Consider the following 25,871-nt stretch of genomic DNA (forward strand, 5'->3'; position numbering starts at 1 on the left):
CATATTTAATGTGTTTATAAGGGATGAAGATTCCACATTTGGAAAAATATTTTCCATGGAGAAATAAAAAAGTCAAATGAACAAATACACATTGGAATCAAATTCATACATGCTAAATAGATCATCTTCTGTAAATTTTGCATATGTAAATTTTCTGTAATGTAGTACTCAATGAAAACTGACAAAGATGAAGATTTCCGTTGGTACTCATGGCCTCCTTTGGAAATTCTGCAAAAGTCAAACATTTGTTCCAGATGTAGGAGTAACTATAACAAAGAAAATGTTACATCTTTACAGCCATGCCTTTGTGGGTGGGACTAAACGTTGGTAAGACAATCTTCTGATTCCTTAAATTAAAAAATGTTGCTCAAATGTGTGAAGCTCTATGAAGGTGTGTCACTAAAACAGTTGTTTGATTGATAACAATATCTTAACACATGAAGCTGACATTTTGTATGATGAGCCCTAAGGAGCCAAATATTTAACTACTTTTGGATAAATTACCTTTGGTGGATGGTTTACCATACAGGTAGTAGTGCTTATAGTTTGGAAAGGATGATTTACTGATGCTACCTCTCCATTTTCAACGCTTTATAGAAAAATATGCAAAGATTAAAGATCTGCTCGGGCTAAGCTTTGGATCTTTAAATCATTTGCTCTGTGAATTTTTATTTATCTTGCTAAAAAGTGCAGACTGAATTATTAAACAAAACATATTACTAAATGGCATGCTTTTTCATAAACTATTTTTCAGGCATGAATATGCATGTATAGGAGGCACATATTTGTAAAGGCCAAATAGAATCACCCACTTCTGTATAACTTCACAATCAGTGTTGAGGAAACAGAATAAAACTTGTATTCGATAGGATAATATGCATGGACAGTTAGCTGACCATGCATTTTTGTGGAAGTAATATCTTAGTATTAGAGACTGAGCGTAAAATAATGTTGTTGAATCCAAACATTTCGATATAAAAAGCAGTGTTAACCAGCGAGTTCATTATTTTTTATAAAAAAATAAAAGTATGAATAGATTCAAATCAAATACCATAACACAAAATCCCTTAACACAGAATCAGTGCTTCAGAATATTTTTTTTTTAGTGTCAACGTTTAACTTATGGTTTTGCGTCATGTGTACAAACGAAAAATGCAAACTTAAATAAAGAAAAAAGTTCCAAAAACAAAACGGTTTCTCTCGAGTGTTATTCCAGACAAGGTTACATAATAAAAATAATCTTTTACATGAAATAAAAAAAATAGATCATTTAAGACCCTTAATATTAAGTATTTAAATATAAAGATATGTAAGCTCTTTTTAAATATACAGATATATAATAGATACATAAAATAGAAAAAATCAGGGTCAAACAAATTCATAACCTTCTGTAATATAAAACAAACTGTAAAATAAATAGCTCAGTAATTTACAATCCCGGTACTCTAGTTCTGATATGGTTCAGCAATATTACACAACCTGTTGACTCTGTGGAATGCGCAGATTTCAAATTCTACTCTGAAGGTGCCCTGTTGAGCACAATGTGTCCATTTGTATTGGGCGCCATTTTTAATGCAATGGCGGGACAGGAATCATTCCTGCACGCTCAGATACTGCTGGCAGTTGGGGTCTCCTCTCAGCTCGGGTGATCCAGGAATCCGTTTTCCATTCAAAGGGTAAACACACCAGCACTTGCCACGTTCACCATCCAAGGAAGACTCACACTACAAAAAGAAAAATGGTAGTGTTACAGATTGTGCACATCAGGAACCATACCCATTTAGATCATAGAACCTGTGCTAAGTGCCACCAGGCTTCCATCCAGTGGTTTAAATGGGAAAAAATAAGTGCAGGTACTCATTAAATTGAGCTAGGGGGCGTGGCTAGTGGGCGTAGTTAGAGGCGGAGTGAGACAGGATACAAAAACACTTCCATTGAGTATTCATTTTGCCCTTGCATTTCCTGGACAGTGGTCTCAAACTCTACATATGTGCAGATTAATAGCTAAAAGCCTGAGTGTGCCAAGCCATCAACAGTACTTTTAGCACTTTCAGGCTAATTAATTAATGTGCTCTAGGGCGAGAGAGACTCTGCCACTTACATCGGTTGCGGGACAGAACAAAACATGTGAGAAATGTATCAATCTAAACAAAATGTCCAAATGCCACATGTTCATGATTCCTTGTTTTGTAATATTTACAGCTTCAGAACATAATAATTCTAATGTTCCTACTTGTTTGCATCTGGCGCAATCCTTATATATTCGAGAGTGCACGCAAACAAACAAGCATTCCTCACATTTGTTTTCAAATACTTCCAAATCTGTTCCTCTCAAACATAAACTGTCTTCACATCTCAAACTTCACGATCCCTCCCACACCCACCTCTCTCCCGTTTGAGGCTAATTCTGTCCCCTATCAGTCTCTCTACCATCACTCTCTATTTCTAACTGTTGTCTCAGCGTCTTTTTACCTTTTCAACCTGTCTGGATCTCTTTCATATAACCTATCTGGATCTCTTTCATATCTCTATCTGTGCTTACCCCTTCAGCCTCTCTATATTTTCATACTCTCTGCTCCTTCCCCTTCACTCACCACAATTCGCCCTCCTTTTCTCACAGACCGCGGCCGGAGAGCTCGCAGTGTTCACTGCAGGGTCCCCAGTGCGTGCAGAGCCCAGCAGGGTCGAGGTCAGGGGAAGTAAAATACTGTCCTACAAGGGAAAGGTCAGTTGACCTCCCCCCCTCACCTGGGCACCGGGGACTCTACCACCTCATCCCCGCCCATCATGGGCTCAATGTCCCAGCAGGCGGGCGGGAAGGGGGGAGATTTGCAGGCCAAGTGAGAGAAGAGAAAGACAATCACACCCCACTGGGAGGCAAATGGGTGAAAATCGCCCTTTCTACCTGCGTTCCTCCACAAGAAACACTAACAAGACAACCAAGCGTTAGGCCTCCAATTTGCCGTACAGACCCCATCAGGCAGCTTGCCAGTTGCCAAAACTGAAAAACACAGAGAGACAGCAACGGCCAACATGCTGCTAAAAAACCCTCACTTAGCTGGCCCTCAGGCACCAGTGCAGTGCCTGCTTTATCAGTCAGAACCGGAGTACCGGTACTCTCCTTGACAGTGGAGAAGTGCCGGTACTCTGCTTGCCAAAAATAAAAAGTGCCGGTACTCAATACCGGGGAGTACCAGCCCATTTAAAGCACTGCTTCCATCAATACAACAATAAGGATATTGGCATATTCATTCCTCTCTTTCTCTTATTTGACAGACAGAAGGATTCACAATTATGACAAAGTTGATTGACCTTGGGGATGGTCCTTCCTGAACAAGGTTTCAAGCAAAGCACACTGGAGGGAGTTTCTAAGGAGTCTGCTCTAGTAGTACATAAAAGGCCTCGCCACCTCTGCTTCCAAAGTTCTAGACGAGGCTTTTTTATGCCATGTTAGTTTACAATGCCCCATAAATGGTGGGTCAGCACATAGTACTCATTATTGCATACTGAAGCCACAGGCTCTGCTGTCTGTAACAGTTTTGCCATCTATTCTTGAAGTATGTATCAAATCACTCACACTCGGTGCTGCTTGTTGAAGTGGACACTTTGTTGAAAGATTTGGCTATGCAGCACGTCGAGGTGCTGGACATTTTTGGACCAGAACTGTCTCAATACTACACTACGTACAACTTTGAAGTATCGAAATCTAAGGATTGTTTTAGACAACTAGGGCGGCAAGTTATCACACTTTTATAGAGTGGCGGCTCCTCGAGGGAGTGCTGCGGAGCGGTGGGGTGAGTCGGGGGAAGGGCAGGATGGGGGTAGTAAACTCCGGAATTGGGCCAAATAAAGTTGAGTAAAGAAATAAATAAATAAACAAAATGAATTAAATTGCGCGAGCTGTAATGCCAAATCGGCGATGCAGCGCACAATGTCATTTGTTTTATTTCTTTATTTCTTTACTCAACTTTGTTCAGCCTGATTCCGGAGTTCACTACCCCCAACCCTGCCCCTCCACTGCCCCACCACTGCTTTTATATGTACTCATATTAGAAGTCATGGCAGAACATGTACAGAAATGAAGGAAAAGATAACATTAAAGCCAGTAGGTCTGGTTTTAATGTGTGAAAGTATTCCAATAACATTTGTGGAATTATGTTAAAGCCCTACCTACTGAGTTTTCCTGTGTTTCTTAATCCATGTATATTAAGCACTTAAGCAGACAAAAATCCAATCTCACTAAAACATTTTTTTTTAAAGTGTGATGTTCTGTTTACTATTGAGATATAAAATAGCCTCTTGTACACTTCAATGCAAGCATGCCATAGAATATGTAATATTATATCAAATAGCCACCAAACAGCCAATGGCATGAGGTGAAAGAGAAATACTGCTCTGGGTGGAGCCAAAGCCGATTATATGCATATTTTAAAGACTTTGCACTGACAAGTTTGTGGACAGCTGTTCTGTCATACCAAACCTAAAAATGGCCTGGATTATGTTTCCTGGCTAAGCTGTTCTTCGGTAGCTGTCACTGTTGTATTGCAGTCTTAGGAAAATAAATGAATATATCTGACAAGATTGTGCTTCACACAGAATGTCATTTGAAGTTACATATTTTGAGGATGCTATTTATCGTATTTATCAGAAATATTCTTGTGGTACACCTCTTTCATCACCTTCTCCCATACTGTCTTTGTTCCCCTGTGCTTTGTGTCTGCTTCCTGACCTGCTGCCTTCACCCTTGGTTTATGTTTCTGCATATCTGACACTTTTTGTTGTACTCCTCCACTGTTCCTCTCTTACACCTTAGTTGTGCTATTCCTGACATACTCCTGGATTCCAAAGGTGAACAAGTACTCCTGGGTTAATCCTGACTTATTCTTGGAATCTAGAAGTAAAGCTCGCGTAGTGAGTGCAAGAGCAAGTCACACCAAAATCCTTGTGACTCAGTCCTGTTGATTTATGTGTCTCCAGACAGAATGCACATTTTAAGAGCTAAAAACAAATTCTTTTTTTTTATTTTAAAGATATTGCTGTTTCTGTTTTCTCCAACTCTTTATTTTTATTTCTAATTTGGGGTACTGGCTGGAGGCATGCTTTTTAACACTAAGTTAATGACCTTGCTCAAAATTGGTTAGCAAGTTCATCTTTATTGCTAGTGACTCTTGGCGTATGTATATAGGAGTGTTGAGATGCTGCAGGTGAAAACTTGAATGGAAGCCAGTATAAGCTGCATGTCAGTGTATGAATGCACAAGCCTACTCTGCCATCACACTTTCGCAATGAACTCTAACTGGGCATGCAAACTAACAATCTGATCTTTTTGTAGACCTGTGGGGGGCAGTAGTATAAACTACTGCTCCTCTGAATGAAAAGTTATACTGCGTGTATTTTGTAAATGATTTTTGTTTCATCGACCAAATATTAGATTTTAAAAATTAAGGGGCAGATTTACAAGCTCTTTATGTCCTTTTTTCTTAGCCGTTGCATCACTTTTTGTGACGCAGCTGCGGCATAAAAATGCATCCCATTTGCAATGTGACGCATCTAGGGAGATGCGTCACGCTGTAAAGCCCTATGTCACATCATACCTGCATCAGGTAAAATGTAGGCTGGGTGGGCGTTCCCACTTAAAAAAGCCTCGTAGAAGTGACATAGTGAAATCTACAAGATTTCACTGTGCAACTTCTTGGATGCCAATGCGTCAAAACCTTACCCCTGCTTGCAGCAGGCATAAGGAGTGACACAGCACAATGAGGATAGGCCTCCCCATGCATTGCTGGAGATGCGTCATGCTTGCGACACGACTCCAGCAATGCGTGACTTTTGGGCCAACAGATGCGTCGGAAATTCTGACGCATCTGTCAATCTTTGCGCCACAGTGCACTGTATTGTAAATATGGAGCATCCATGGTGGCGCAAGGGTTTCTCAGGGAGGTGCAGGGAAAAAGACGCATCTCTACAGATGCGTCACTTTCTTGTAAATCTGGCCTTAAATGTCTAAATGATCAGGAACAAAAACGTGTAAATTGTTTTCCTCCCTCGAGATATGCTCTTACATAGGGCAGCTGGTCTCCATAACTACCAGGGAAGGCCACATTTGCACAGAGCTGTTTCGATAAACTGCACACGTACACTCCACTCATGGGGAAGGAGACATGTTTATGGACCTACAGCGCCACCAAAAGGTACAGCGGCCACTATGGAACCAGTTCCACAAATTCAGGCTGATTTGGTGATCCCTTTGTTTGGCACAAACATCAGACAACAGCATTTAGTTTGGTTAAAAAGTTCTGTGGCACCAGTTAAGGGAATTGGATTACCTGTTTACTGTGGTAAAATCCGTTCTTGTTGCAGTTGGGGATGTAAAATCTGTAAATCTCTTCACCTGTCCTCTGCTGGGCTTTGGCAAGTTTGTCCATTGTTCTGTAGAGTTCTTTCTGGCATGGCCCCTGAAAGAAGAGTGCACCATAAATACGAGCTTCGAGGCACAGTAACAAACAACTTTCATGTAAGCAGTCATCAATCAGCCTTCGCACTTTCCGTCGCCATTGGGGGATGTTTGCATGAACCTAGACCCTTGCTGAAAATGCGGTCCCCGACGTGTTTGTGGGAAAATAATCATCTAAGGGCTAGCTAGATTCACATATATTTTGCTCAGAAGGCATGCTTTTATCTTGACTTACTCCTCAATTCCATGAATTAACCAGGATTACCCCTGCCTTACCTCAGTAATACAGTAAGAATCCAAGTTTGTTACAAGATTAAGTCACTTCCAAATCTCTGGGGACCAAGCCCGTAGTAATCAAACGATCATGTTTGTGTCATGCCTATATCAAGAGGCCCGACTCACAAACATTGGTCTATGAGTAGCTGTGACTTACTCCTGTAGTACTTCTGTCTTACTCGTAAATTTAGAAGCAAACTATGTGCAGTCCAGGTTTACCCTTTGAAGTCAGGTGTAAATCATAACAAACCCTTCGTGAATCGGGACCAGCAGAAAGAAGTGTTGAGCTTTTCCAATGAAAACCAAAGTAAAGACGAGGGCATGATTGATAAAGATGTCGTTTTCAATAGGTGAGTCTTCGCTTTGAAATACTCCTGGCTTACTCCTAGAATCCAGGCTCACTCTTGGCTTACTACTGAAATTCAAGGGTAAGCAGGGAGTTCTGCATGACTAAGTGACAGCAAAATCCTTCGGAATCAGTCCCAGTGTCTTACCATCTGAGCACACACAGCCAGTGGTAGACTTTCAAATGCTCCAGTCAGAAACAATTATCATAGCATAATGTATAACACTCTCCATAGGTTACATCCGTCTGTGACCAATATACAGAGGCTAGCATCAGCGTAGACCGTAGGCTGCACAGGCACTTCTTACACCAATACATGGTTGTAGTGTGTACCTATTTTACATATTCCCAGACATACTTATTATATATGTATAAACGTATGTGAATGTTGTAGGGCGGCAGATGTCACTAAGGTGTGGTAGCACTAGCCAGGTACATTGCTGACATAATTTGTTTCCACACACTGCTCTTGCATATATAAACTACTGGGCTAAATCGCAAAGACTGGTGTAAGAAAAGGTGTGACTTGTTCTTTTAATACTCGAAGCTTACTCTTAACTTCTAGGGGTAAGTCGTGAGTATTCCTGGACTAATCCTGTGTTACATTTACGGATTGCCAATTGAATGGAGTAGTAAGCCCCGGAGTACGGCAATAGTAAGTCACAACAAAATCCTTGTGAATCGGTCTTGTTGTCAACAGCACATAAGGGCATGATTGCATTTGTTTGTGCACCGAAGTGCTTTCAGGGGTCTGCAAGGCGATGTGTTTGGCGCCCTGCAGAATTTGACACCTTACAAAAACACTGAGATTGAAGAACCTAATTGTACTTAATTGTTCTAGTACAATGAGCGGCCTGCATTTACCCATAATCAGCCACAAGATGTCACTAGCGTTCTGTCGCGCTGACATAAACATGATTCCTTGTCACAGGAATTCAGACAGAGAATTTAGATTAGACGCCCGAAATAGTTAAACTTATGTTTTATCACGAAAACAGAAAAGTGCGCTGTGACTACAAATATTACAGTTTCGCTAACAAGGGGATGTGTTTATGTAATGAGAATACGGCTGTCGAAAAGGGTCGAAGAGCAGTCGTTAAGCTAACAGTAGCCTAACAAAAGGAAATGACTAAAAAAAGTCAAATTAACACAATACTTGAATTCCCAATGGAAGAATTGTAAAATGCGTTTGATTAAAAGATAATGTGCATGCCAATGGTCACTTCGCTTTTACTCGCCATAAATTCATTGCGATACTCTGGCGGCATCGCGTGGTAGTTTGTAAGAATTCCACACAAAACTTCTAAATACATGAGTCTACTCTCTACAATACTGTATTAGAGAAAATGATAATGAATTATTGCGCAGTCCGAGTCTGCTGCTTAGCGATAATCAAAGAATGAACTGGTACAAAAACAATTGTATTACATGATAGGAGAGATCTGCAATGTGGAGTTTACTTTTGTTTTAGGATTCGCGGTAGACAAAATCAATTTTCATAGATGTCACGAATATTCATGGGAATTCCGTTATACATATCAATGTACTTGCGAATCCCACGGAGGCCAGTACACACGCACACACAGATAAAACTGGACTCTGGAACCCCTCCTAGAAATCAGGAGCGTTTAATATATTTGGGTAAAGCATGACGCCTCCGACAGTGCATGATTTATTTAATACATAAATTGTCTGCGAGGAAGGGCAAATGGTTTTGGGCCTGGGGAGTGAAGAGTTCCCTCCTCCCTCACATTTTCCCTTCTTACATACAATGGTTTCGCCAACATGCCAGTCATATATAGGGTAGTTACTATTATTTATATAGTGAAACCTTTCTTTATATGAGCTCACTGCTCAGGAAATTCCCCGCCTACATGATAGAGGGCTGTGGAGAGAGAAGTCTTTAGCTTGTCTTAAATCTCTAGGACTCAATTTTTTTCTGCAGGATTAGCTGCTCCGTTTTGTTTTTCAGCACTACAATTATAAGGTTCCTGGTCTCACTACCGAAGCACGATAGGCCTCTGGAAACATTTCTAAGAAAACTTTAATAGCTCAATGCTAATAGGTAAATAGAAATAAATATCAAAATTAATTTTAAAAATATAATAAAATAGCACATACATTTTTGATTATGATTAAATATTTATTTTAAATTATATATTTATTTGTGTGTATTTTTAAAATTTACATAATGTAATTTAACATTATTTAAGATAGGGTTTCATTTTAAGCCCCTACATCCATTATTTTCTACGAGAGAGTATTGCAGTACCATTGACTGTCCATGTGCAATGCTGGGCTTACTACAAACATGTAACATACTACAAAAGTGCAATTTGTAAATATTCAAAAGTAGTAAACTCACTCAAATGAGTAAACGTACTCAAAAGCGTAATTTACCTTTGTGAATCTCTCAGTTTCCTACAGTACTTCTTTCTTATCTAGAGACTGCCCTTTATGTACCCTGCAGCATGAACAAGATTAACTGGAAAGACATCTTACTTTAAAAAACTCATCTAACTTGTCAGTGGGGAAGATGCAGATACCAGATTTAGGAAATGTGAAAACTTGGAGCAGGAAGTGACTGTAATACTGAAGGAAATCTGAACCTTCTGCAACTCTGCAGAAAGGCTCCCTTGATCCCATGCATTAACTACTTCCTGTTATGGTATCAAATGTGCTCTTCTTATGTCATGTCTTTATACCATGGCATGCAGTGATTCCATGCAACTCTCCCCTCACCTGCTGCTCTTTCCACTTTTTCCTTTCAAGGAGTCGCTTTGCTTTCATGCGTTCATAAGCGCTGTTGGTGTTGAGTGAGTCTTCTTTGTCGTAGCTGCCAGACACAGAGGGGCGGAAGTTCGACTGCATTTGGTCTTGGGTGAGATCAGTGCCTTCATGCTCAGTAGATTCCTTGATATCTGCCAAGAGAAAATTCATTGTCGTTAGTTTGACTGAAACTCTGCAATACATATCTTATGCAAGTGGTAACATCTCAAACAAGCCCAAAGCTCTTACAGAAAGATAATAAAAATAGTCCTTTTTACAGCCCCTCCTATCTCATGGTTTGCCATTTTATAGTACTCGATTGAAAGAGGTCATTGCATTGTTACCCAGTTCAACAGGACTCAATGTGTCAGCCTTCGAGTTCTGAAAAGGTAAATAGTTCTGATAGCATTCGAACCTGCGGCATACTGGATACCGATAGATACATGCAGGCGAACGCGTCTCACTTGTCCCTAGCACAGTTAAAGAGTATGTACTGCATGTGTGGGACCTTTAGGGAGAGTTGGTCTTTTAAAGTACATACACTCTCTCTGCATGAAAGGGGATAATCATGTACTCAATTCGTCCCACATTGTGCTATCCTTTCATATCATGCCAGATAGTGAAGGTCAATGCTCGTTTCATATAGTGGGCTTACATCCATCCCCAATAGCCAACCCACTCTTATGAAAATGTACAGAGAGCATCTCTACAGACACCTAATGATGGTGTGTCTTTGACAACCAGCACTGAAAATGCTACATTTCCAAAAGAGTATTCTGTGAGCAGCATATACAAGCATGCAACAACAGACAATATAACTGAAGACTGATGATGACCCACAAAACCCTACTTTCAGTAGAATAACTCATGCACAGATTATGTTTGTGAGATATTTCTCCTCCAAAATCTTGATTTCTGGAAACTTAACTCACAGCTAAGGTTTGCAAAGATTGCGGAGTTTGCGACTTTGCTAAGTGCAACTTTGCAAGCTCAAAATAACTCAGCCAATTTGACATTAATTCAGCACACCCCACTTTCTAGCTATCGCCAATGGCTGGGTCGTGCCTTCCTACAGTCATTCTTCGGTGGCCACCTCTAGTGAAACTGATCTAATTACAAGTAGCTATGTGACTTTAAAAACACATTTAATTCTGTTGTTGCACAAAGTCAAATACAGCAGAGCTATTTCTTCATCGTGAGACACAAATGTGCTCTGCATGGAAAGCATGACAACAAACTGTGCCACACTGGGAAATATTGGCAGCCCTATTATTTGTTGATCTCAAACAAATGGTGAAATATTAACAGAAAACTGTTCGTAAAACACTAGGGCTCTCAAACATAAATAAGCCAGGGTGACTCAATATGAGCATGGCGCTACAGGACTGAGTGACCAAGTATAAGTATGGATAAACATGTCTGGGTGACCCACAAGTAGAACGGCCAAAGCTGGTCTGAGTGACCCTTTGAAGGCATGATTAAACTGATCTGGGTAACCTAGCGACACCATAGCCAACTCGGTTTGGGTGACCTGGTGTGGGCATGACCCAATACTTTTGGTTGACTGAGTGGGCATTGTGTACAGGTTTGCCTGAAGCAGAGAACACCTTACCCCCCCAAAAAAGCGGTTCACCCAGCAAGGACATGTCAACAGGTTTGGGTGATAGCACGAAAAAAGGGGGACCCCCTCTAACAATACTTGAGGCCAGGGAAAAGAGGGAATTAAAGTCTATACAATACTAAATAGTTCCCTCATAGCCTATATCCCTTTTACATTTAAACATTGTTCATATCCATTTCATCAAACATCAGAACACAACAGTGACACATATGATCATCTCATTATTATTTTTATTTTATGAAAACTTTCTTCTCTTTTTTCAAACTGTTTTTTTCTCTTTTTTAAAAAAAATAACGTATTCTTTATAGTGACATATGATACATAGTTCATCTCAGTTTCACATAATTCATAAATTACTCCTTGTTGATCAGTACTTCTTCAATGGATAAAGAAACATGAAAAAAAGATTATTTTTCAAAAAGAAACACACAAACCCCTGGTTTGGAATACAATAAATACAACCATACTACAATCAGTCCAATTCATTCACTTTCACACCAACCACATACATCCAGTATATGCACACAGTTGAGTATATTGTATGACAGGAGGAACCCCTGCCACAACTAGAACCACAGAATGCTCCACAGAGTTCCACGCAGGGTCGACACGCGTTTTGGTGGGATTGAAATGTAACAACCACCTTCCTCAGGACCTATCCCGATACCCACTCCAAACTTTCAATTACCAAGGGACAAATGCGAATTTTTGTACAGAAAAGTCCAGATTAAAAAAAATTCATCTATAGTTCCAACACTGGGGTCCGAACAGATCGCCGATAGGAGATAACTCTGTCTTTCAATGATTTTATCGTTGTCGTATGAAAGCAGTTATACAGAATTTATGGATTCAATAGGTGTCATCTCGTATGACTCAGGGTGGGCAGATGTACAGTTAGATATCCTTAAAACATGAGGCCATCTGATAACAATAATCTGTTAGCAATAATTTTCAGTCTTCAAAGTGTGTGATGACGATATATAAATGCGTGTTGCACTTTCTCCTAAGTTTAATTCTCCATGTGTCTCCGTCTTCATCGCCCGATATCTCCACAGCACAGGGAACTATTTAGCATTGTAACAGGTTTGGGTGATTCAGCGAAGGCATCACCCTACAGTATTGGATGACACTTTAAGGACATAACCTATTAGATTTTGGTGACCCAATATGGGTATTACTTAACAGTCTTGGGTAACTCAGTGAAGGTAAAACTCAATGGGCCAGATGTATGACCATTTTCAGCAGTCACAAATGGAGAATCGAGCCTTTTGTGACCTCAAAAGCAGCCTCTGGCATGTACTGACCCTATTTTATGGGTCTGTAACCTATTGCCGACTCGCTAAATAGGGTTTTCAAGTTGCTATTAGGAGGGAGTGTGCCAAGGGCGTCCCTTCCTTTTAGTGAGTCGCAAAGGCATGTATGATTGTTTTGCGACAGAAATGCGGTCACAAAACAAAAGCAGTTTATCTCTTACTTCAAGTAGGTGACCTGCATTGAAAACATTTTTAAGAGCAGGCAGTGGGCCTCCATGCCACTGTCTGCTCCAAATAATTAAGCAAATGTTTCATTTTTCTTTTTTGAAACACATTCCATTTCCCTTGCATGCTGCCGTCGGCCGACGCAGCCCCGCCCACTCTTCAGAACGGCCCCACCACGGCGGAAAAAATGCAGCGGTTAAGGCGTTAAGAAAAACAGGCTGAGGATTTTAAAAAGTTTTTTTTTTTTAAAGCAAACACAGATAGGTGGGTGGTCTTCCGTCCAAAGCAGGAAATCATCCCTGTGTTATCGCCCATTCCCAATGGGTCGCAAATTGCGACCTGCCTCATGAATATTGATGAGTCAGGTCATATACGGCCCCATTGGGAATCGCTAATGTGACTGAGACACATTAGTGCATTTCATTCTGCGTTTCTCGAATTGTGAGTCGCTAAAAATCGTAAATTGGGAGTCACAAAATATAATGGTCATACATATGATCCAATATATTTAGGGGAACCAGCTATCACTTAATCCAATAGGTTTGGGATCTAGCAGGGGCCTGGCACAGAGGGGTTTGTGGTCAAAAGACGTAGTGACTGAACAGGCTTCGGTGACCCAACAAGGGCCCAACAGCGCTACTGAATGGGTAAGGGCCAGTGTAGGTTTTTAAGGTGGGGGGTGATGTGGCTGTGGCGAGGGACGTTGACGATCAGTCGGGCGGAGGCATTTTGGATGCGCTGTAGTCGTCGCAGGTGTTTGGCTGGGATTCCGGCGTAGAGTGCGTTTCCGTAGTCCAGTCTGCTGCTGACAAGGGCCTGTGTCACCGATTTTCTTGTTTCGGTCGGAATCCACTTGTAGATCCTGCGGAGCATGCGGAGGGTGTTGTAGCAGGAGGAGGAGACAGCGTTGACCTGTTTGGACATGACTTCAGTGTGCCTTGAAGATTCAATTTTTGGAAGTGGGTGGCTCGAAAACCAATGTTTGTTAAAATGGATCCTGGAAGGGGCTTGACTTTGAAAGTGCTAGTCTCATATCTGTCAGTTGTCCATATGCCACACGTGTGGCCCTCTGGCAGTCCTCATTTTACAGGCCACAGCACGAAACATTTTGGGACATGTGGCTTCACTTTCCGATATATATGTGGCCACCGACTCAAAGTCCCAGCATGCTTAGTACTGACTGAAAAGGAAACACGCCCAATTTGCCTATTTCACTCTCAAAACACAGGGTCACTTGACAGCCTTTTATGCTAGAGTTTGGCATTATAACATACATTCAAATACACATGTAGACCTTGACTCTAAAGCCAGAGAAGCACTGGCAAAGCCAATAGGCCTAGTGTTTTGGGTGCCAGTCTTTTGGATTTGCCGATGCTTGTTCTGTTTTGTCACAGTTTTTGCACATTTTTATTGTTGGGGAATCTGACAGTTCCTCGTCAATCTAAAAATCGTCAATCTTAAAACAAAAGGCTAAAAGCACTTTGGTCTCAGAAAACACAGATTGCCAATGAAGCCCCTGTCAATTAAGGGAACTACTTTGTGTGTGGGTGTGTTCCTTGTGAAAGGGCAGAACACACTTCACTCACAGTGAGTTTAGCTAGTGGATAAAGTGGGCTGACCCACTGTGAATGACACAACATTCCAAAGGAGGAAGAGGTATTGCGGAAAGCCCCTATAAGTAAATATATTATACATATAACTTTAGTAAACTCAAAGTGCCTTGGCAAACGCCACACGTAAAATGGGCATTGGCCTGAACTGTCTATGGGAAAAGTCTAAGCCCAGTTAATCTGAGGAAGCCAGGGCACTACAGACCAAAATGCTATTTAATTTGCCAGTGCGGAGTGACTGAGTGAAAAATTAGATATTACTTGATTGCCACGCGTCAGTAGTGATGACGACATGGTGAGGTGGCAAAGCATTCACCTGCTAGAAGCCTCCATGTTCCTTGCTTTGCCTTTGAGTGCATGTCTGCAGTTTTACAGGATCAGTACAGTGTATGGTGATGATTAACCGTAATTCCTTCAAAAGAAGCGCGCGCACATGGAGTCCCTTGCCGAGCAGAAAATATATCCGCAGGAAATGAATGATGAAAAGCTAATCTGATGCTCCCGCTCTTCCAGATCATAAAATAAGCTGTAAATCAGGCCCTGAACATCAGCTTTTCAGGTCCAGACAGGACAAGTATAAAAGGGATGAATTGTTTTAAAGAAAGAAGAGGTTCAAACTCAGTTTCGACATCTCACACCCCCATACATCGTTTAATTGTTTTAAGAGTCATTTCCTGAACTACTTTTCTTGGTCTTCCTTCAATCAAGTAAGGTCTTATGTAAACTCCAGTCTGATTTTTTTGTTTTGCTTACGTTTTTTGTGCCAATTATGATTTTCTGTCATTTACTAACCCTGTCCCTTTGGAAGTTCAGTTGTAGAGAGGTGGGATGCAGTGTATTTATGTACTTGTTTATTTAATATTAGGGCAATTATGGCAGTCTGATCAAACCCAACAAAAGAACAGTCATGGAAAATGAGATTGTAAAGTGTTTGCTTGGTTAAAATAATTGTTTGTACCAGGGACGTGATTAAAACTGCATGCTGAAACTTGTTTAGGTTAAGTGGTATTGGCCGCAAATGAGCCATGTCAACAGCGTAGCGCCACCTTGTGGTAGAAGCTTGAGATATTTGGATGGTCCTGATTTTAAGCCAATGTACTGTCAAATAAACAAGCTCTGAAACTCTTCTGTAAATGCAAGTTGATTGGTTGCTTGCAAAGTGCTTCTACTAGATCTAGGTGCAGCATATGGGTTTTTGACATTGGGCAGTACTTGACCCACAGAAAATATATATATAAATCGGTTAAAAAAAGCATAGCAATATAGCCACAACTAAATTCTTGTTGAGCAGTTCTGTGCGAAACTGGAGTCAACTAGACTGCACAGGGTAACAATTAATGTCCAAAAACATATGAGCCAGTTAAACCATAGTATAAAAAATATTTCTAAAGACTGACGTGCAATGTCCAGCAGGATTTAAATGATTCTCGGTGAAGGGAAAAAGTGCACTAGTCACTGTGCTTCAAATGAGCAAGTCCACCCTCAGGATTCTGAAAGTTAAAGGTGAACTTGGAAGATTTTACACTAAAACTAGTGGCTGTGCTTTTCTCTTAGTTGTGAGGCAATATTTAGAGCTTCTCCTGTTTCAATGTCCTAACAACACATGTTGAAAAAAGTGTTTGGGAATTCAACTTGCCTGTTAAGGTAATATCCCATCATGACTTGGCTTCACAAATCAAATTGCTGAGCAACAGTAATACCACTAGGAGGGGATGTGTATGAGTTGAGATGGGAGCTATCTGTCAGGTCATTAAAATTACCCGATATATTTCACAGAAGCTGTGCTTTGATTCACCATCATTTGTTGTGAAAGTCACATTGTGCATATTTCAGAAAGATTTTGTTTTTAAGTTCTATAGCAGACAATGTACAAATGTGTAGAATATTCAAGATAAATGTATTTTCAATCTTGAAATGTAGACAGACACTATGTTGTTTTAATACAGAGATTTATCACAGCAGCATCTCCTATATCAACATGTATGCTATGTTCAACCCGGGAAAGGAAAATCGCAGCCAGGCCAACACGTTTCGCCCCCTAATCGGCACGCAGACCTTGGACTTTTTTAAGGCTGTGCATACGATGCAGAAGTTAGTTTCAAGTACCATAAACATATAATTAAATACAAATGACTTTAAAGAAACAAAAGAAAGGACGTGTTGCACACAATTGATCAATGTTATCAACATTGGAGCGAAAAAAGTAATAGAACAGAAACAGAAATTAACGGAAAAACATTCAAATGAGCTAGTTAGCAACGCCCATACATCACCCATGGAAGGTCTAACAGTCACAAAGTAACCTAAGGCAGAGCTATGGACTTCACTAAGTTACTTTTTCTTACAAAGCCAAGCAAATCAACATTTGCACAGCTTTGTAAATGCCAAAAATCATTTTACGTTGGGGTTGTGTCTCTTTGTAAGCCTGGGCCAATATGTGTTAATTCTTAACTTTAAAGAAAGACTTGATTTTATTTCTTCTGGGAGGATGACTTTCAGCTGCATATATTCTTAGCACTTCATACAATAAAGAACTTAAATGAAGGGTAGTTTTTAAGGGTGCAGAGAGGTACATCTTACATAAAACGTGAAAGGTTAATAGGTAAGAACTCTGGAAATATATGATCCTATCGGTGACAGTGTCCTTTTCTGCATATGTATAGATTTACCACACTTGTCATGTAATGCGCCAACTGCAGAAAAATGTCCACATTTCAACAACAACAAAATCTTTAAAGCTCATATGGATCAAAATTTTTAAAAATCATAAAATGCCACGTGTGGTGCCCTGCAGTAGGAGGCATTTTGCAGGGTTAATTCGACATCTTTTCTTGCGGATTGCTCTATTCAGGCTCCAAACTAGTGCTCATGAGGTGAAACGTTTGTCTAAACAATAAGAATTGTTCCGGTATTCAAAATCTCCAAACGCTGCACCTAAGTGTCACGTGATATTTCATGCTAAACTTCTTCCCAACACCCAGATGCGATAGTTCTGAAATCCACTATGGGACGATAAAAGTCAGAGACGTGCTGCAAGGAGTAAGTGTAATAAGTACAGGTATTGCGTAGTTTAACTTGGAACATGAGATACCCATCTGACTCGCGTTTTCCCCCAACGGCCTGACCTTTGCAGCGGCCTCGATGGGATTCCAAGGCTATGGGAACTTGCTCTGCCCTTGCACCTCTACCCGGACATCCTCGTGCGCATTCAACTTCCGAGCGAGCACTCTCACAGGTCCCTGTGCAAGACGTGATGTCCACTCCGCGTCAAGTGGAGGGTCACACATTGTTCTGCAGGAAGAATACACCCGGGCAGCTCGCCTCCATTTCCTGGCTGCTTAAAATACTCGTGGAAACTCAACAGCGTCACTGCGTCCTCGGGGGACTGAGGGACGACCTGCGTTCTCAGGATTTTAAAAACTGGAACTCACTTGGAGTCACCGGAATTGCAAAGCCTGCCCGTCCGGTACGTGAGAGCCAGGGACAGAGCCATGACGTGTCTCAGCGGCTCCCTGTCGGGTCGCAAACTCAGGGGGGGTCGTAGTCCACAGAGACCGGCGATAGGCAGTTTACATGCGCGATTGGTCGGATAGACAAACCTCAATCAGAGACACCTGCCTGCGAGCAAGAACCCGGAACCCTTCTGCAAGCTGAGGGGGAACTTGGGACTTAAGGGACTCCAGTCACGTTCAGTGTGGATTTTGGGTACACGGTGAGCTCCAAGAAGGGGCAGAATGGGCCTTTGAGGAGTCAGGCAGGGTGATATCTGAAGGGGGCACTGGGATCGCAATAGAGGAGCGCAGAGAAGAGTTGTTGGCTATGAGGGTTAAAAAAAGAAATGCCCCCATGGGCGAAGTAGGCTCTGGTGAGGTGCAAGCAAGACAAGACCAGGGGGAAACGAAACGCGGGCCCATGTTAAGGTCAGGCAAGGCCTTGGACCATACACAAAGCGAGCTTCTAGGACGGTCAGGTGAAGCAAGACCTGGGGAAAAACAGACTATGGCGAGGGCCAAACTAGTGACTCCTGTAATGATCAGATGGGGTGGGGTTAAAGGTAGGGTTAAGCCAAGGTGGCTGCGTCTAGAAGGGAAAGGGTCTTACAGAGCTTTTGTGTCACCATCCCAACAACTGCTGGACTGGTTTAGTCAAGTCACCAAAAGGTTCTAAGACATCATTACCTCGTGTCCCTAGAGACACCAGCACTTTACCCATTACATCCTTTGTCGGTGATGTGTGTGAAAGTCAAACCTGATCAATGGGTCACTTCAACTTTTTGTTTCATGTTATTTTCTCCGAATCTGTTGATGCAGACTTACCACAGCCCTGGCACTGTATTGGTATACACCCATTTCCTCTCTTATATGAAGACTTGGAGATTCATTCTAAGGCACGCTCCTGGACAATGGTGAATGCAGCTGTTCTCCAGAAAAGATAAATACCGAACACAATCTGCCAGCAATATCGGGTATCAGAGAGTCTATCACTGGGGCTCTCCACAAAATCGGAGCATTGGTTCAGGTACTGACTGATGCAACCGCAGCTGCTAGTGGACTGTGCATGAACTGTTCACTTGCATAGAAACTGTTAGCTTTTCGGCCTGGTGAGTTTATTTCTTATCTTGGCTTCCCACTTGAACGCATTGTGCCATCTTGCAAAGACTACTTTTATGCCCTGTGACCACACTTTCCAAAATGTAGACCGCTTGCAAACATGTAAAACATTAGCATTAAAGCATCTTTAAGAAGCGCCATTTTCGGGGGTTACGTTGACCACAAGGCCAGCAAACAGAATATGAGATTAATGAGATGCGGACACACCCACCCTCAGATTTGTGCGACCAATTTTGGGGCATCTCTTGTTCAAGTTGCAGCTTCTGGTGTTTCGGACTGGGCCTCTCTGGACACAGCTACGTGGCCCTGCGGGTTAAGAAGTGTACTCCGTGCAGAAAACGGGGAACGGGAGGGAGTCTTTGTGGGTGCCTGATGTCTATGAGTCTGTGGCGGAACTGCATAGGCCCTGCCTACAAACTAGCTATGAATTCCGTGATTCGTTGCTTTTTACTGTCTAGACCAGGAAGGACAGCATAACGCTTTATATATGTTTATGCATTGTTTTCGTTACATAAGAATGAGTGGAGATATTAATATAAGCCTTTAAAACGCATGACTTAGAGGGCTGCTTCGCTGCAAGGAACCTGTCCCTGGACACCCTTTCCAGGTGTTGGACAATTGCTTCTTAAAGCACTTGTGATTTTCTGTTATATGAAACAAATACACAAAGATATCACTCTGCAGTGCTAAGTATACTTCCAGCGCATTCAAGTATATGTTAAAGAAATTATCTTTGCGCCACACCTGTGACCTTCAATTTCGGAAAGATGCAAGGTTATTAGACCAACTGCCATTTACCGCTCTTGCACTATCTGGCGCGTCACGCTTGTCCTGGTACCTTTCTGGTTCCTAATCCCCAGCCAGCGTGCCTCTGATGAAAAGCGCGGGACGGTGCCAAACGCGGACGCAGCACAAAGCATCAAAGCGGCCCGGCCCGGCGTTGGGCAGCTCCACGCAGACTGATGCAACGGGACTGACGCAAGAGCGCCGCCGGCGGTAGAGGCGCCTCCCCGGGTGTGAGGCGGGAAGGCCCGAAGAGCGCTGTCCGTCATGCATTGTCTGCGCAACCAGGCAGGGTGTTGCCTTTGTGTCCTGGAACCGTGCGCATTTTCATAGAAACTGATGCAATGACGGCAAAGATTGCACGGAGCGCAGGGCCATAACTGAGGGCACTAACAGCTCTAGAAGCAACACCCACCAGTGTGACAATCATGAAAACCAAAATAGAAAAGCCTCGTCTGTCAGGGAGAGATGAGTACATTTGAGTGGCAAGCCAGGGAGCTGGTCTGTTCGTTCTGCACTGCCTGTGATACTGTGAAATCAGCGGGCGCACGAGTTCCTGTCTATACCCATCACTTCTCTTATTATCTTTAGCTGCAGACTGTTTGTGCACCTACATTGTCAGTACGCCTTTTATTTGATAAGAGGTGACCTTTATCTTCTATTTTAGATAACCAGGGCACACGACAGGTTCTAAATTACTTCGTCGGGAAGAGCGGTCTAGTTGCAGTCCGCTTCTTCTTCAAACTGTCACTCTTAGAGAAATGCAACCTGCAGCGTAACGATTCTAAACTCTACCTTTTTGCTCAGCCTTTCATCAGTCAGGCATTGGTGAAATGAGTGCCACTGACGTGGTTAATTTTGTAAACGTGTATCCACGCAACTACAGGCACGTGGTTTAACTTTTCTTACAATCTGTTCTTCCCAACAGAAAAGGCCATTTGTATAATCACGCGAGCCGTTGCTCTCGCCCTTCAACGAGTGTTTTTGGCCCCTTGAATGAACATAATTCAAGAGGACTTTCTTTTAAAAAAAGGAAGGCGCATCTTCCTGAAGCATCCTGTTTGAGGACTGAAGAAAAGAGTATTAAACAGCGGAATCATGCCTGTTAAATACATCGAACCCAGTGCATTTTGAGCGGGGCAATCTCATATTTGTTATAGTTCTATGAAAAGGCGAACAGAAAACCCCTTCAAGTAATGCGTTTGTTACTCTGGACTGTGTAAAGAAAAAAAAAAAACAATATTTTAAGACCTTTGGTGACGTTGAGGGCTAGTTGGCATCTGGTGGTAAAATTACGCACCTGCGAGCGAATGTTGCAGGCCTTGTAGTCCGAATGCAGGGCGAGCCCTGTTTCCAGAGATGCTCGGATAGCAGGCACCTGGCAGCGCGGAGTCCTTTTCCGCGAATGCGGAAAGAGAGCTCCCACAGACTGATGCGCTGTCTCCGCGCCCAGAGGAACGAGGTGACGGTCGGGTGACATTAAACGGACACGACTTGACTATACACCAAAATGGAATACCGGTAGCGTTCTTCTTAATTACGGGGTGCTTTGTGTCTGTATGTGGTCTTCTAAAACGAAGCTCTGCCACTTTGCTAATTGATCGCTGCCCTATTTCCTGGAGGTGGGGTACTTTCGTGGCAAACCCTGCGCTCTCGCTCGCTCTTCTCTCGAGGACATCGGGAGCACGCGCCGCCAGTGGTGCCTGCTCTGCAGGTTAATGCACCGATGAGGCGAGACTGGTGGGTATGAGAGAGGCATCGAGGCTGGTCCAGGGAGGTACTCGGCGTTGTCAGAGACCTGTCCATCTCTGCAGGCCCCAAGCTCGCTCCGGCCTTAAAGTGGCTGGCCCTTAATTAGAGTACGGCACAGCTGTCGCTGGCCATGGGGCATAACCCAGGCTCCCGCGGTGCATTTGGGTCACCACCCTCCAAGGGGGCCCCAGGTGATCTAGAGCATATGAAAGGCTGCGAGTTATGGAGCCTCTGACGTCCCTACGACATTCTGCTGCGGGACCATCATCTTGAATTACGCCACTGTGGGTGGCAAAGCCAGGCTCCAGGCCCATCCACGCACCCATGAACCCATCCAAGATGGCGCACACTTTAAGTCCCGGACATCAGGCCAGTCTTACCTCGGAGAGCACAGGGGCGCTGTGCACCGGCCTCACAGATCACGCTGTTCCAATCGAGTCTAAACTCTGGTCATTTTCTGCTTTAGAGTAGACGTCGACATTAATCAAGTCGTGCACAACTTGATGTTCGGGTCTGTAACGGATCAGAGCTCAGAGACGGAAGCAGACAGAGTTGCGCTCAGGCCAGGAGCCGCGAAGACGGTCTACCGTGCCTAGGCGCACGTGCACCCCGTCACCAGCGGGGCCCTTGTTCTAGCCGCATGCCCACCGCGTGCTTTATGCTAGCCATGCTCTTTATCTACGCACTGTGCATGCTCTAAGCTCAATAGATGACAATCCTCATTCTCTCTCTCTCTCTCTCTCTCTCTCTCTCTCTCTCTCTCCTGTGCAGACAAAGCGCGTGCGGTGACCAGCTAAGCATCTTCCATGTCTCAGTCACATTCTCTATATGCCCCGGCATCCTAGGAAAACCCCCGTGCTCTCTATGCACCATGCTATAATCACCTTCCTCTCGGCCTCATCTCCAGTATCCGCGCTCTATGGCTCCCAGGTGCATGAGTGATGCAGTCCTGAATCCCTCCGTCCTCTCCGACTTCGATGTTCCTGCGTCTCACGTGTTAAATGCTCCCTTCGCGCTACTTCTACTACCCCACGAGGCTCCCTTTGTTCCTGCGGTGTGCTATGTCTCCCTCACGGCTCCATATTATACCCAGTCCTCTCAGTGACCACGCACCATTTCGAAATACTAAGCCCCTTCCACTGTACCTCACCTTGGCACATGCCCACCAAGCTCTGCGCCCTTCAAGGCTCCCATAAGCTATGCTAACACATCTCTCTACCGTGTGCCCTTCCTGGCATCCATTTGCTATGCTCCTCCTTTCTCTGCTTTTTGTTCACCCTTCCATGCACCCATACGCCATGCTCGCCCATCTCTATACTGTACGCTCGTCCATGCCCCCCTAAGCTATGCCCCCATCTCTATACTGTGCGCACACCCATGCCCCCTAAGCTGTGCTCCCCCTTCTCTATACTGTGCGCCCTTCCATGGCCCCATACGCTATGCTCCCCCTCTCTATACTGTGCGCCCTTCCATGCACCCATGAGCTGTGCTCCCCTTCTATTATTGTGCGCACTTCCATGCCCCCCTAAGCTGTGCTCCCCCGTCTCTATACGGTGCGCCCATCCATGCACGTATAAGTTATGCTCCCCCATCTCTATATTGTGCGCCCTTACATGCACCCATAAGCTATGCTCCCCGTCTCTATACTGTACGCCCTTCCATGTCCCCATAAGCTATGCTCCCCCATATCTATGCTGTGCGCCCTTTCATGCACCCTTAAGCTATGCTTCCCCATATATATGCTGTGCGCCCTTTCATGCACCCATAAACTATGCTCCCCCTTATCTATACTGTGCGCGCTTTCATGCACCCAGAAGCTATGCTTCCCCATATAAATGCTGTACGCCCTTCCATTTCCCCATAAGCTATGCTCCCCCATATCTATGCTGTGCGCCCTTTCATGCACCCATAAGCTATGCTTCCCCATATATATGCTGTGCGCCCTTTCATGCACCCATAAGCTATGCTCCCCCATATCTATACTGTGCGCGCTTTCATGCACTCATAAGCTATGCTCCCCGTCTCTATATTGTGCACCTTTTCGTGCACTCATCTCTATACTGTGCGCCCTTCCATGCACCCATAAACTGTGCTCCCCCGTCTCTAAACTGTGCGCCCTTCCATGTCCCCATAAGCTATGCTCCCCCATATCTATACTGTGCGTCCTTCCGTGCACTCATAAGCTATGATCCCCCACCTCTATACTGTGCACCCTTTCATGCACTCATAAGGCAAGCTATGCCCCCATCTCTATACTGTGCGCCCTTCCATGCCCCTAAACTATGCCTCTCTATCACTGCACTGTGCGCCCTCCCAGGCACCCATTAGCCATGTTCCCCCATCTCCACGTGTTCTCCTTTCCATGCGCCCGTTATGCTCTGTACCTTATTGCATCTCTGCGTGCCTCGCCCTCTCACCTGCCCCTTATGCTTCACTCGGCATCCCTGTCGCGCCACGCGTGTTGTGCTCTCCGTGCCCCTATGACAATTGCACCTAGCCTCAATAGACCGCTCCTCAGCTATGCGCTGCCAACCTCTTCCATGCTCACATTGTTCTATGCCCACCCTTAGGCCCGGTTGCTTATTGACTATGTAACATGGCCCCCCCATAGCTCTTAGAGGTCCAAGCCTACATCCCTGCTATTTATAGAACCACTTCTGAATCCCCTGTTCCACGCTACCCCACCGTTAATGTCCGAAACGTATGCGCCTTCCCAGTCTTTCATATCCATAGCCATCTCTGCCTATGCATCCTTCCGTATCCTCTATGTAGCAGCCACCAGCTGTGCCACATAGTCTCTCGCATGCTGTGTAGCACGTGCCTTCCCTGGCTGCCCACATCCCATTGGCCCCTCTCTTTCTTATGCATCATCCATATTGTCTGGCTGTTAGTGTCCCACCCCTTTTGACTGCTCTTGTGCACTATGCTTTTATTTGGCATGTATGCCCATGTCCCACTCACTGCTCGCTAGTCACAAGGCGTCACCCACGAAACTCTCCACAGCCCCTTCCTTTGTGGTCTATACACCGCAAGCCACTCGGGAATTTCTGCGCCCAATGACCCCTTTTCTGCAGCTGGCTCTTTGAATCCCATGCCACCCCTCTGACTCCCAGCATGCGCACTCCGGGCTCTATATATCACGTGGCCATCTTCCAGCTTCTTCTCTCTCTCTGTCATGCCTATTCCTTACTCCCTGTGCCGAAAGTGTCCTCCTCTGCCCGCTCTGTGCCATGCACCCTGATTAACTCTCTGCATATCATGCCTGATTTTCTGGTCTCTCCGTGCCAAAACCCTCTTTTTATCTCGGCATCAGGGCGCCCCTCGTCAGCTCCTCCTGTGACATAGACCCTCTTAAGTCCCGAAGCCAGATTCCCCATCCTATTCTCCACACGTACCAAGCAATCACCCTTCCCTATGTCCATCTCCCCTCCCACGGTCTCGATTTGTCGTGCGCCTTCCTTGTCTTATGGCCACACCGTTCTTCCCTGTGCTAAGACCACGCATCCCCGTTGCTTCTGCCTATGCTACGCTTCCCCTTGAGCTCCTCATACCACGTGCCTCTAGTCTCAGTGTGAAATGTCCCCTCTTATGCCCTAAACCCCTTTCGTCCTTCTTCGCCCTCCGTGTGCCATCAGACCATCCTGGTGCGCGCTTCCTATTGGCGTGCGCCTCCACAAACGCCGGCTCCCTCCCAGCTCCCTTCATGCACTCGGTGCCACGTGCTTCTCCTCGCGCTCAGGCAGTACCTGTGGCTGTGTCGGGGCTCCGCATCCTCTCCGTCTCCTCTTGCTCCACGCACGTCCCCTGGCCCCGGTTGAGAGCGTGCACTGGCCTGAGCTCGCCGGCGGCCACCTGGCAGCTGAGCCCGCGTCCGCAGCGCGCAGTGTACACCCCACAGGAGGCGCCACGGGGCAGGGCACAGGTCAGGCAGCAGCCGCAGCCTGGCTCTCTCGCCAGCTCCGGACACTCAGGGGCCACTGGCGGACATAGGGCCATGCGCTCTTCTGAGCAGGGGGCGCAGCGGAAGAGCTCGGAGCTCTTTGCCGTGTGGAGCATGGCGCAGCAGCACAGCAACCAGCAGCAGAGGGGCCAGGCTGCAGTCATCGCGGAAGGGTCCTTGAGGCTGAGGTGCTGTCTCGTGCTCCTAAAAAGATCTAGGAATGTATGCCAGC

At 44.4% G+C, this 25,871-nt stretch overlaps 1 protein-coding gene across 1 annotated transcript; it reads right to left on the reverse strand.

The window, feature by feature from the left end:
- IGFBP1 (insulin like growth factor binding protein 1) lies at window positions 1-25,871 on the reverse strand. The gene is made up of 4 exons (XM_086964911.1): window positions 25,446-25,871; window positions 9,819-9,997; window positions 6,327-6,455; window positions 1-1,724 (listed from the first exon to the last, which is right to left on the reverse strand). The coding sequence occupies exons 1-4, from the start codon at window positions 25,801-25,803 to the stop codon at window positions 1,593-1,595; spliced, it is 798 nt and encodes a 265-aa protein (XP_086821037.1). The 5' UTR covers window positions 25,804-25,871; the 3' UTR covers window positions 1-1,592.

The sequence above is a fragment of the Lissotriton vulgaris genome, chromosome 4_1 (genome assembly GCF_964263255.1).
Source record: "Lissotriton vulgaris chromosome 4_1, aLisVul1.2, whole genome shotgun sequence".
In the NCBI taxonomy this organism is placed as follows: domain Eukaryota; kingdom Metazoa; phylum Chordata; class Amphibia; order Caudata; family Salamandridae; genus Lissotriton; species Lissotriton vulgaris.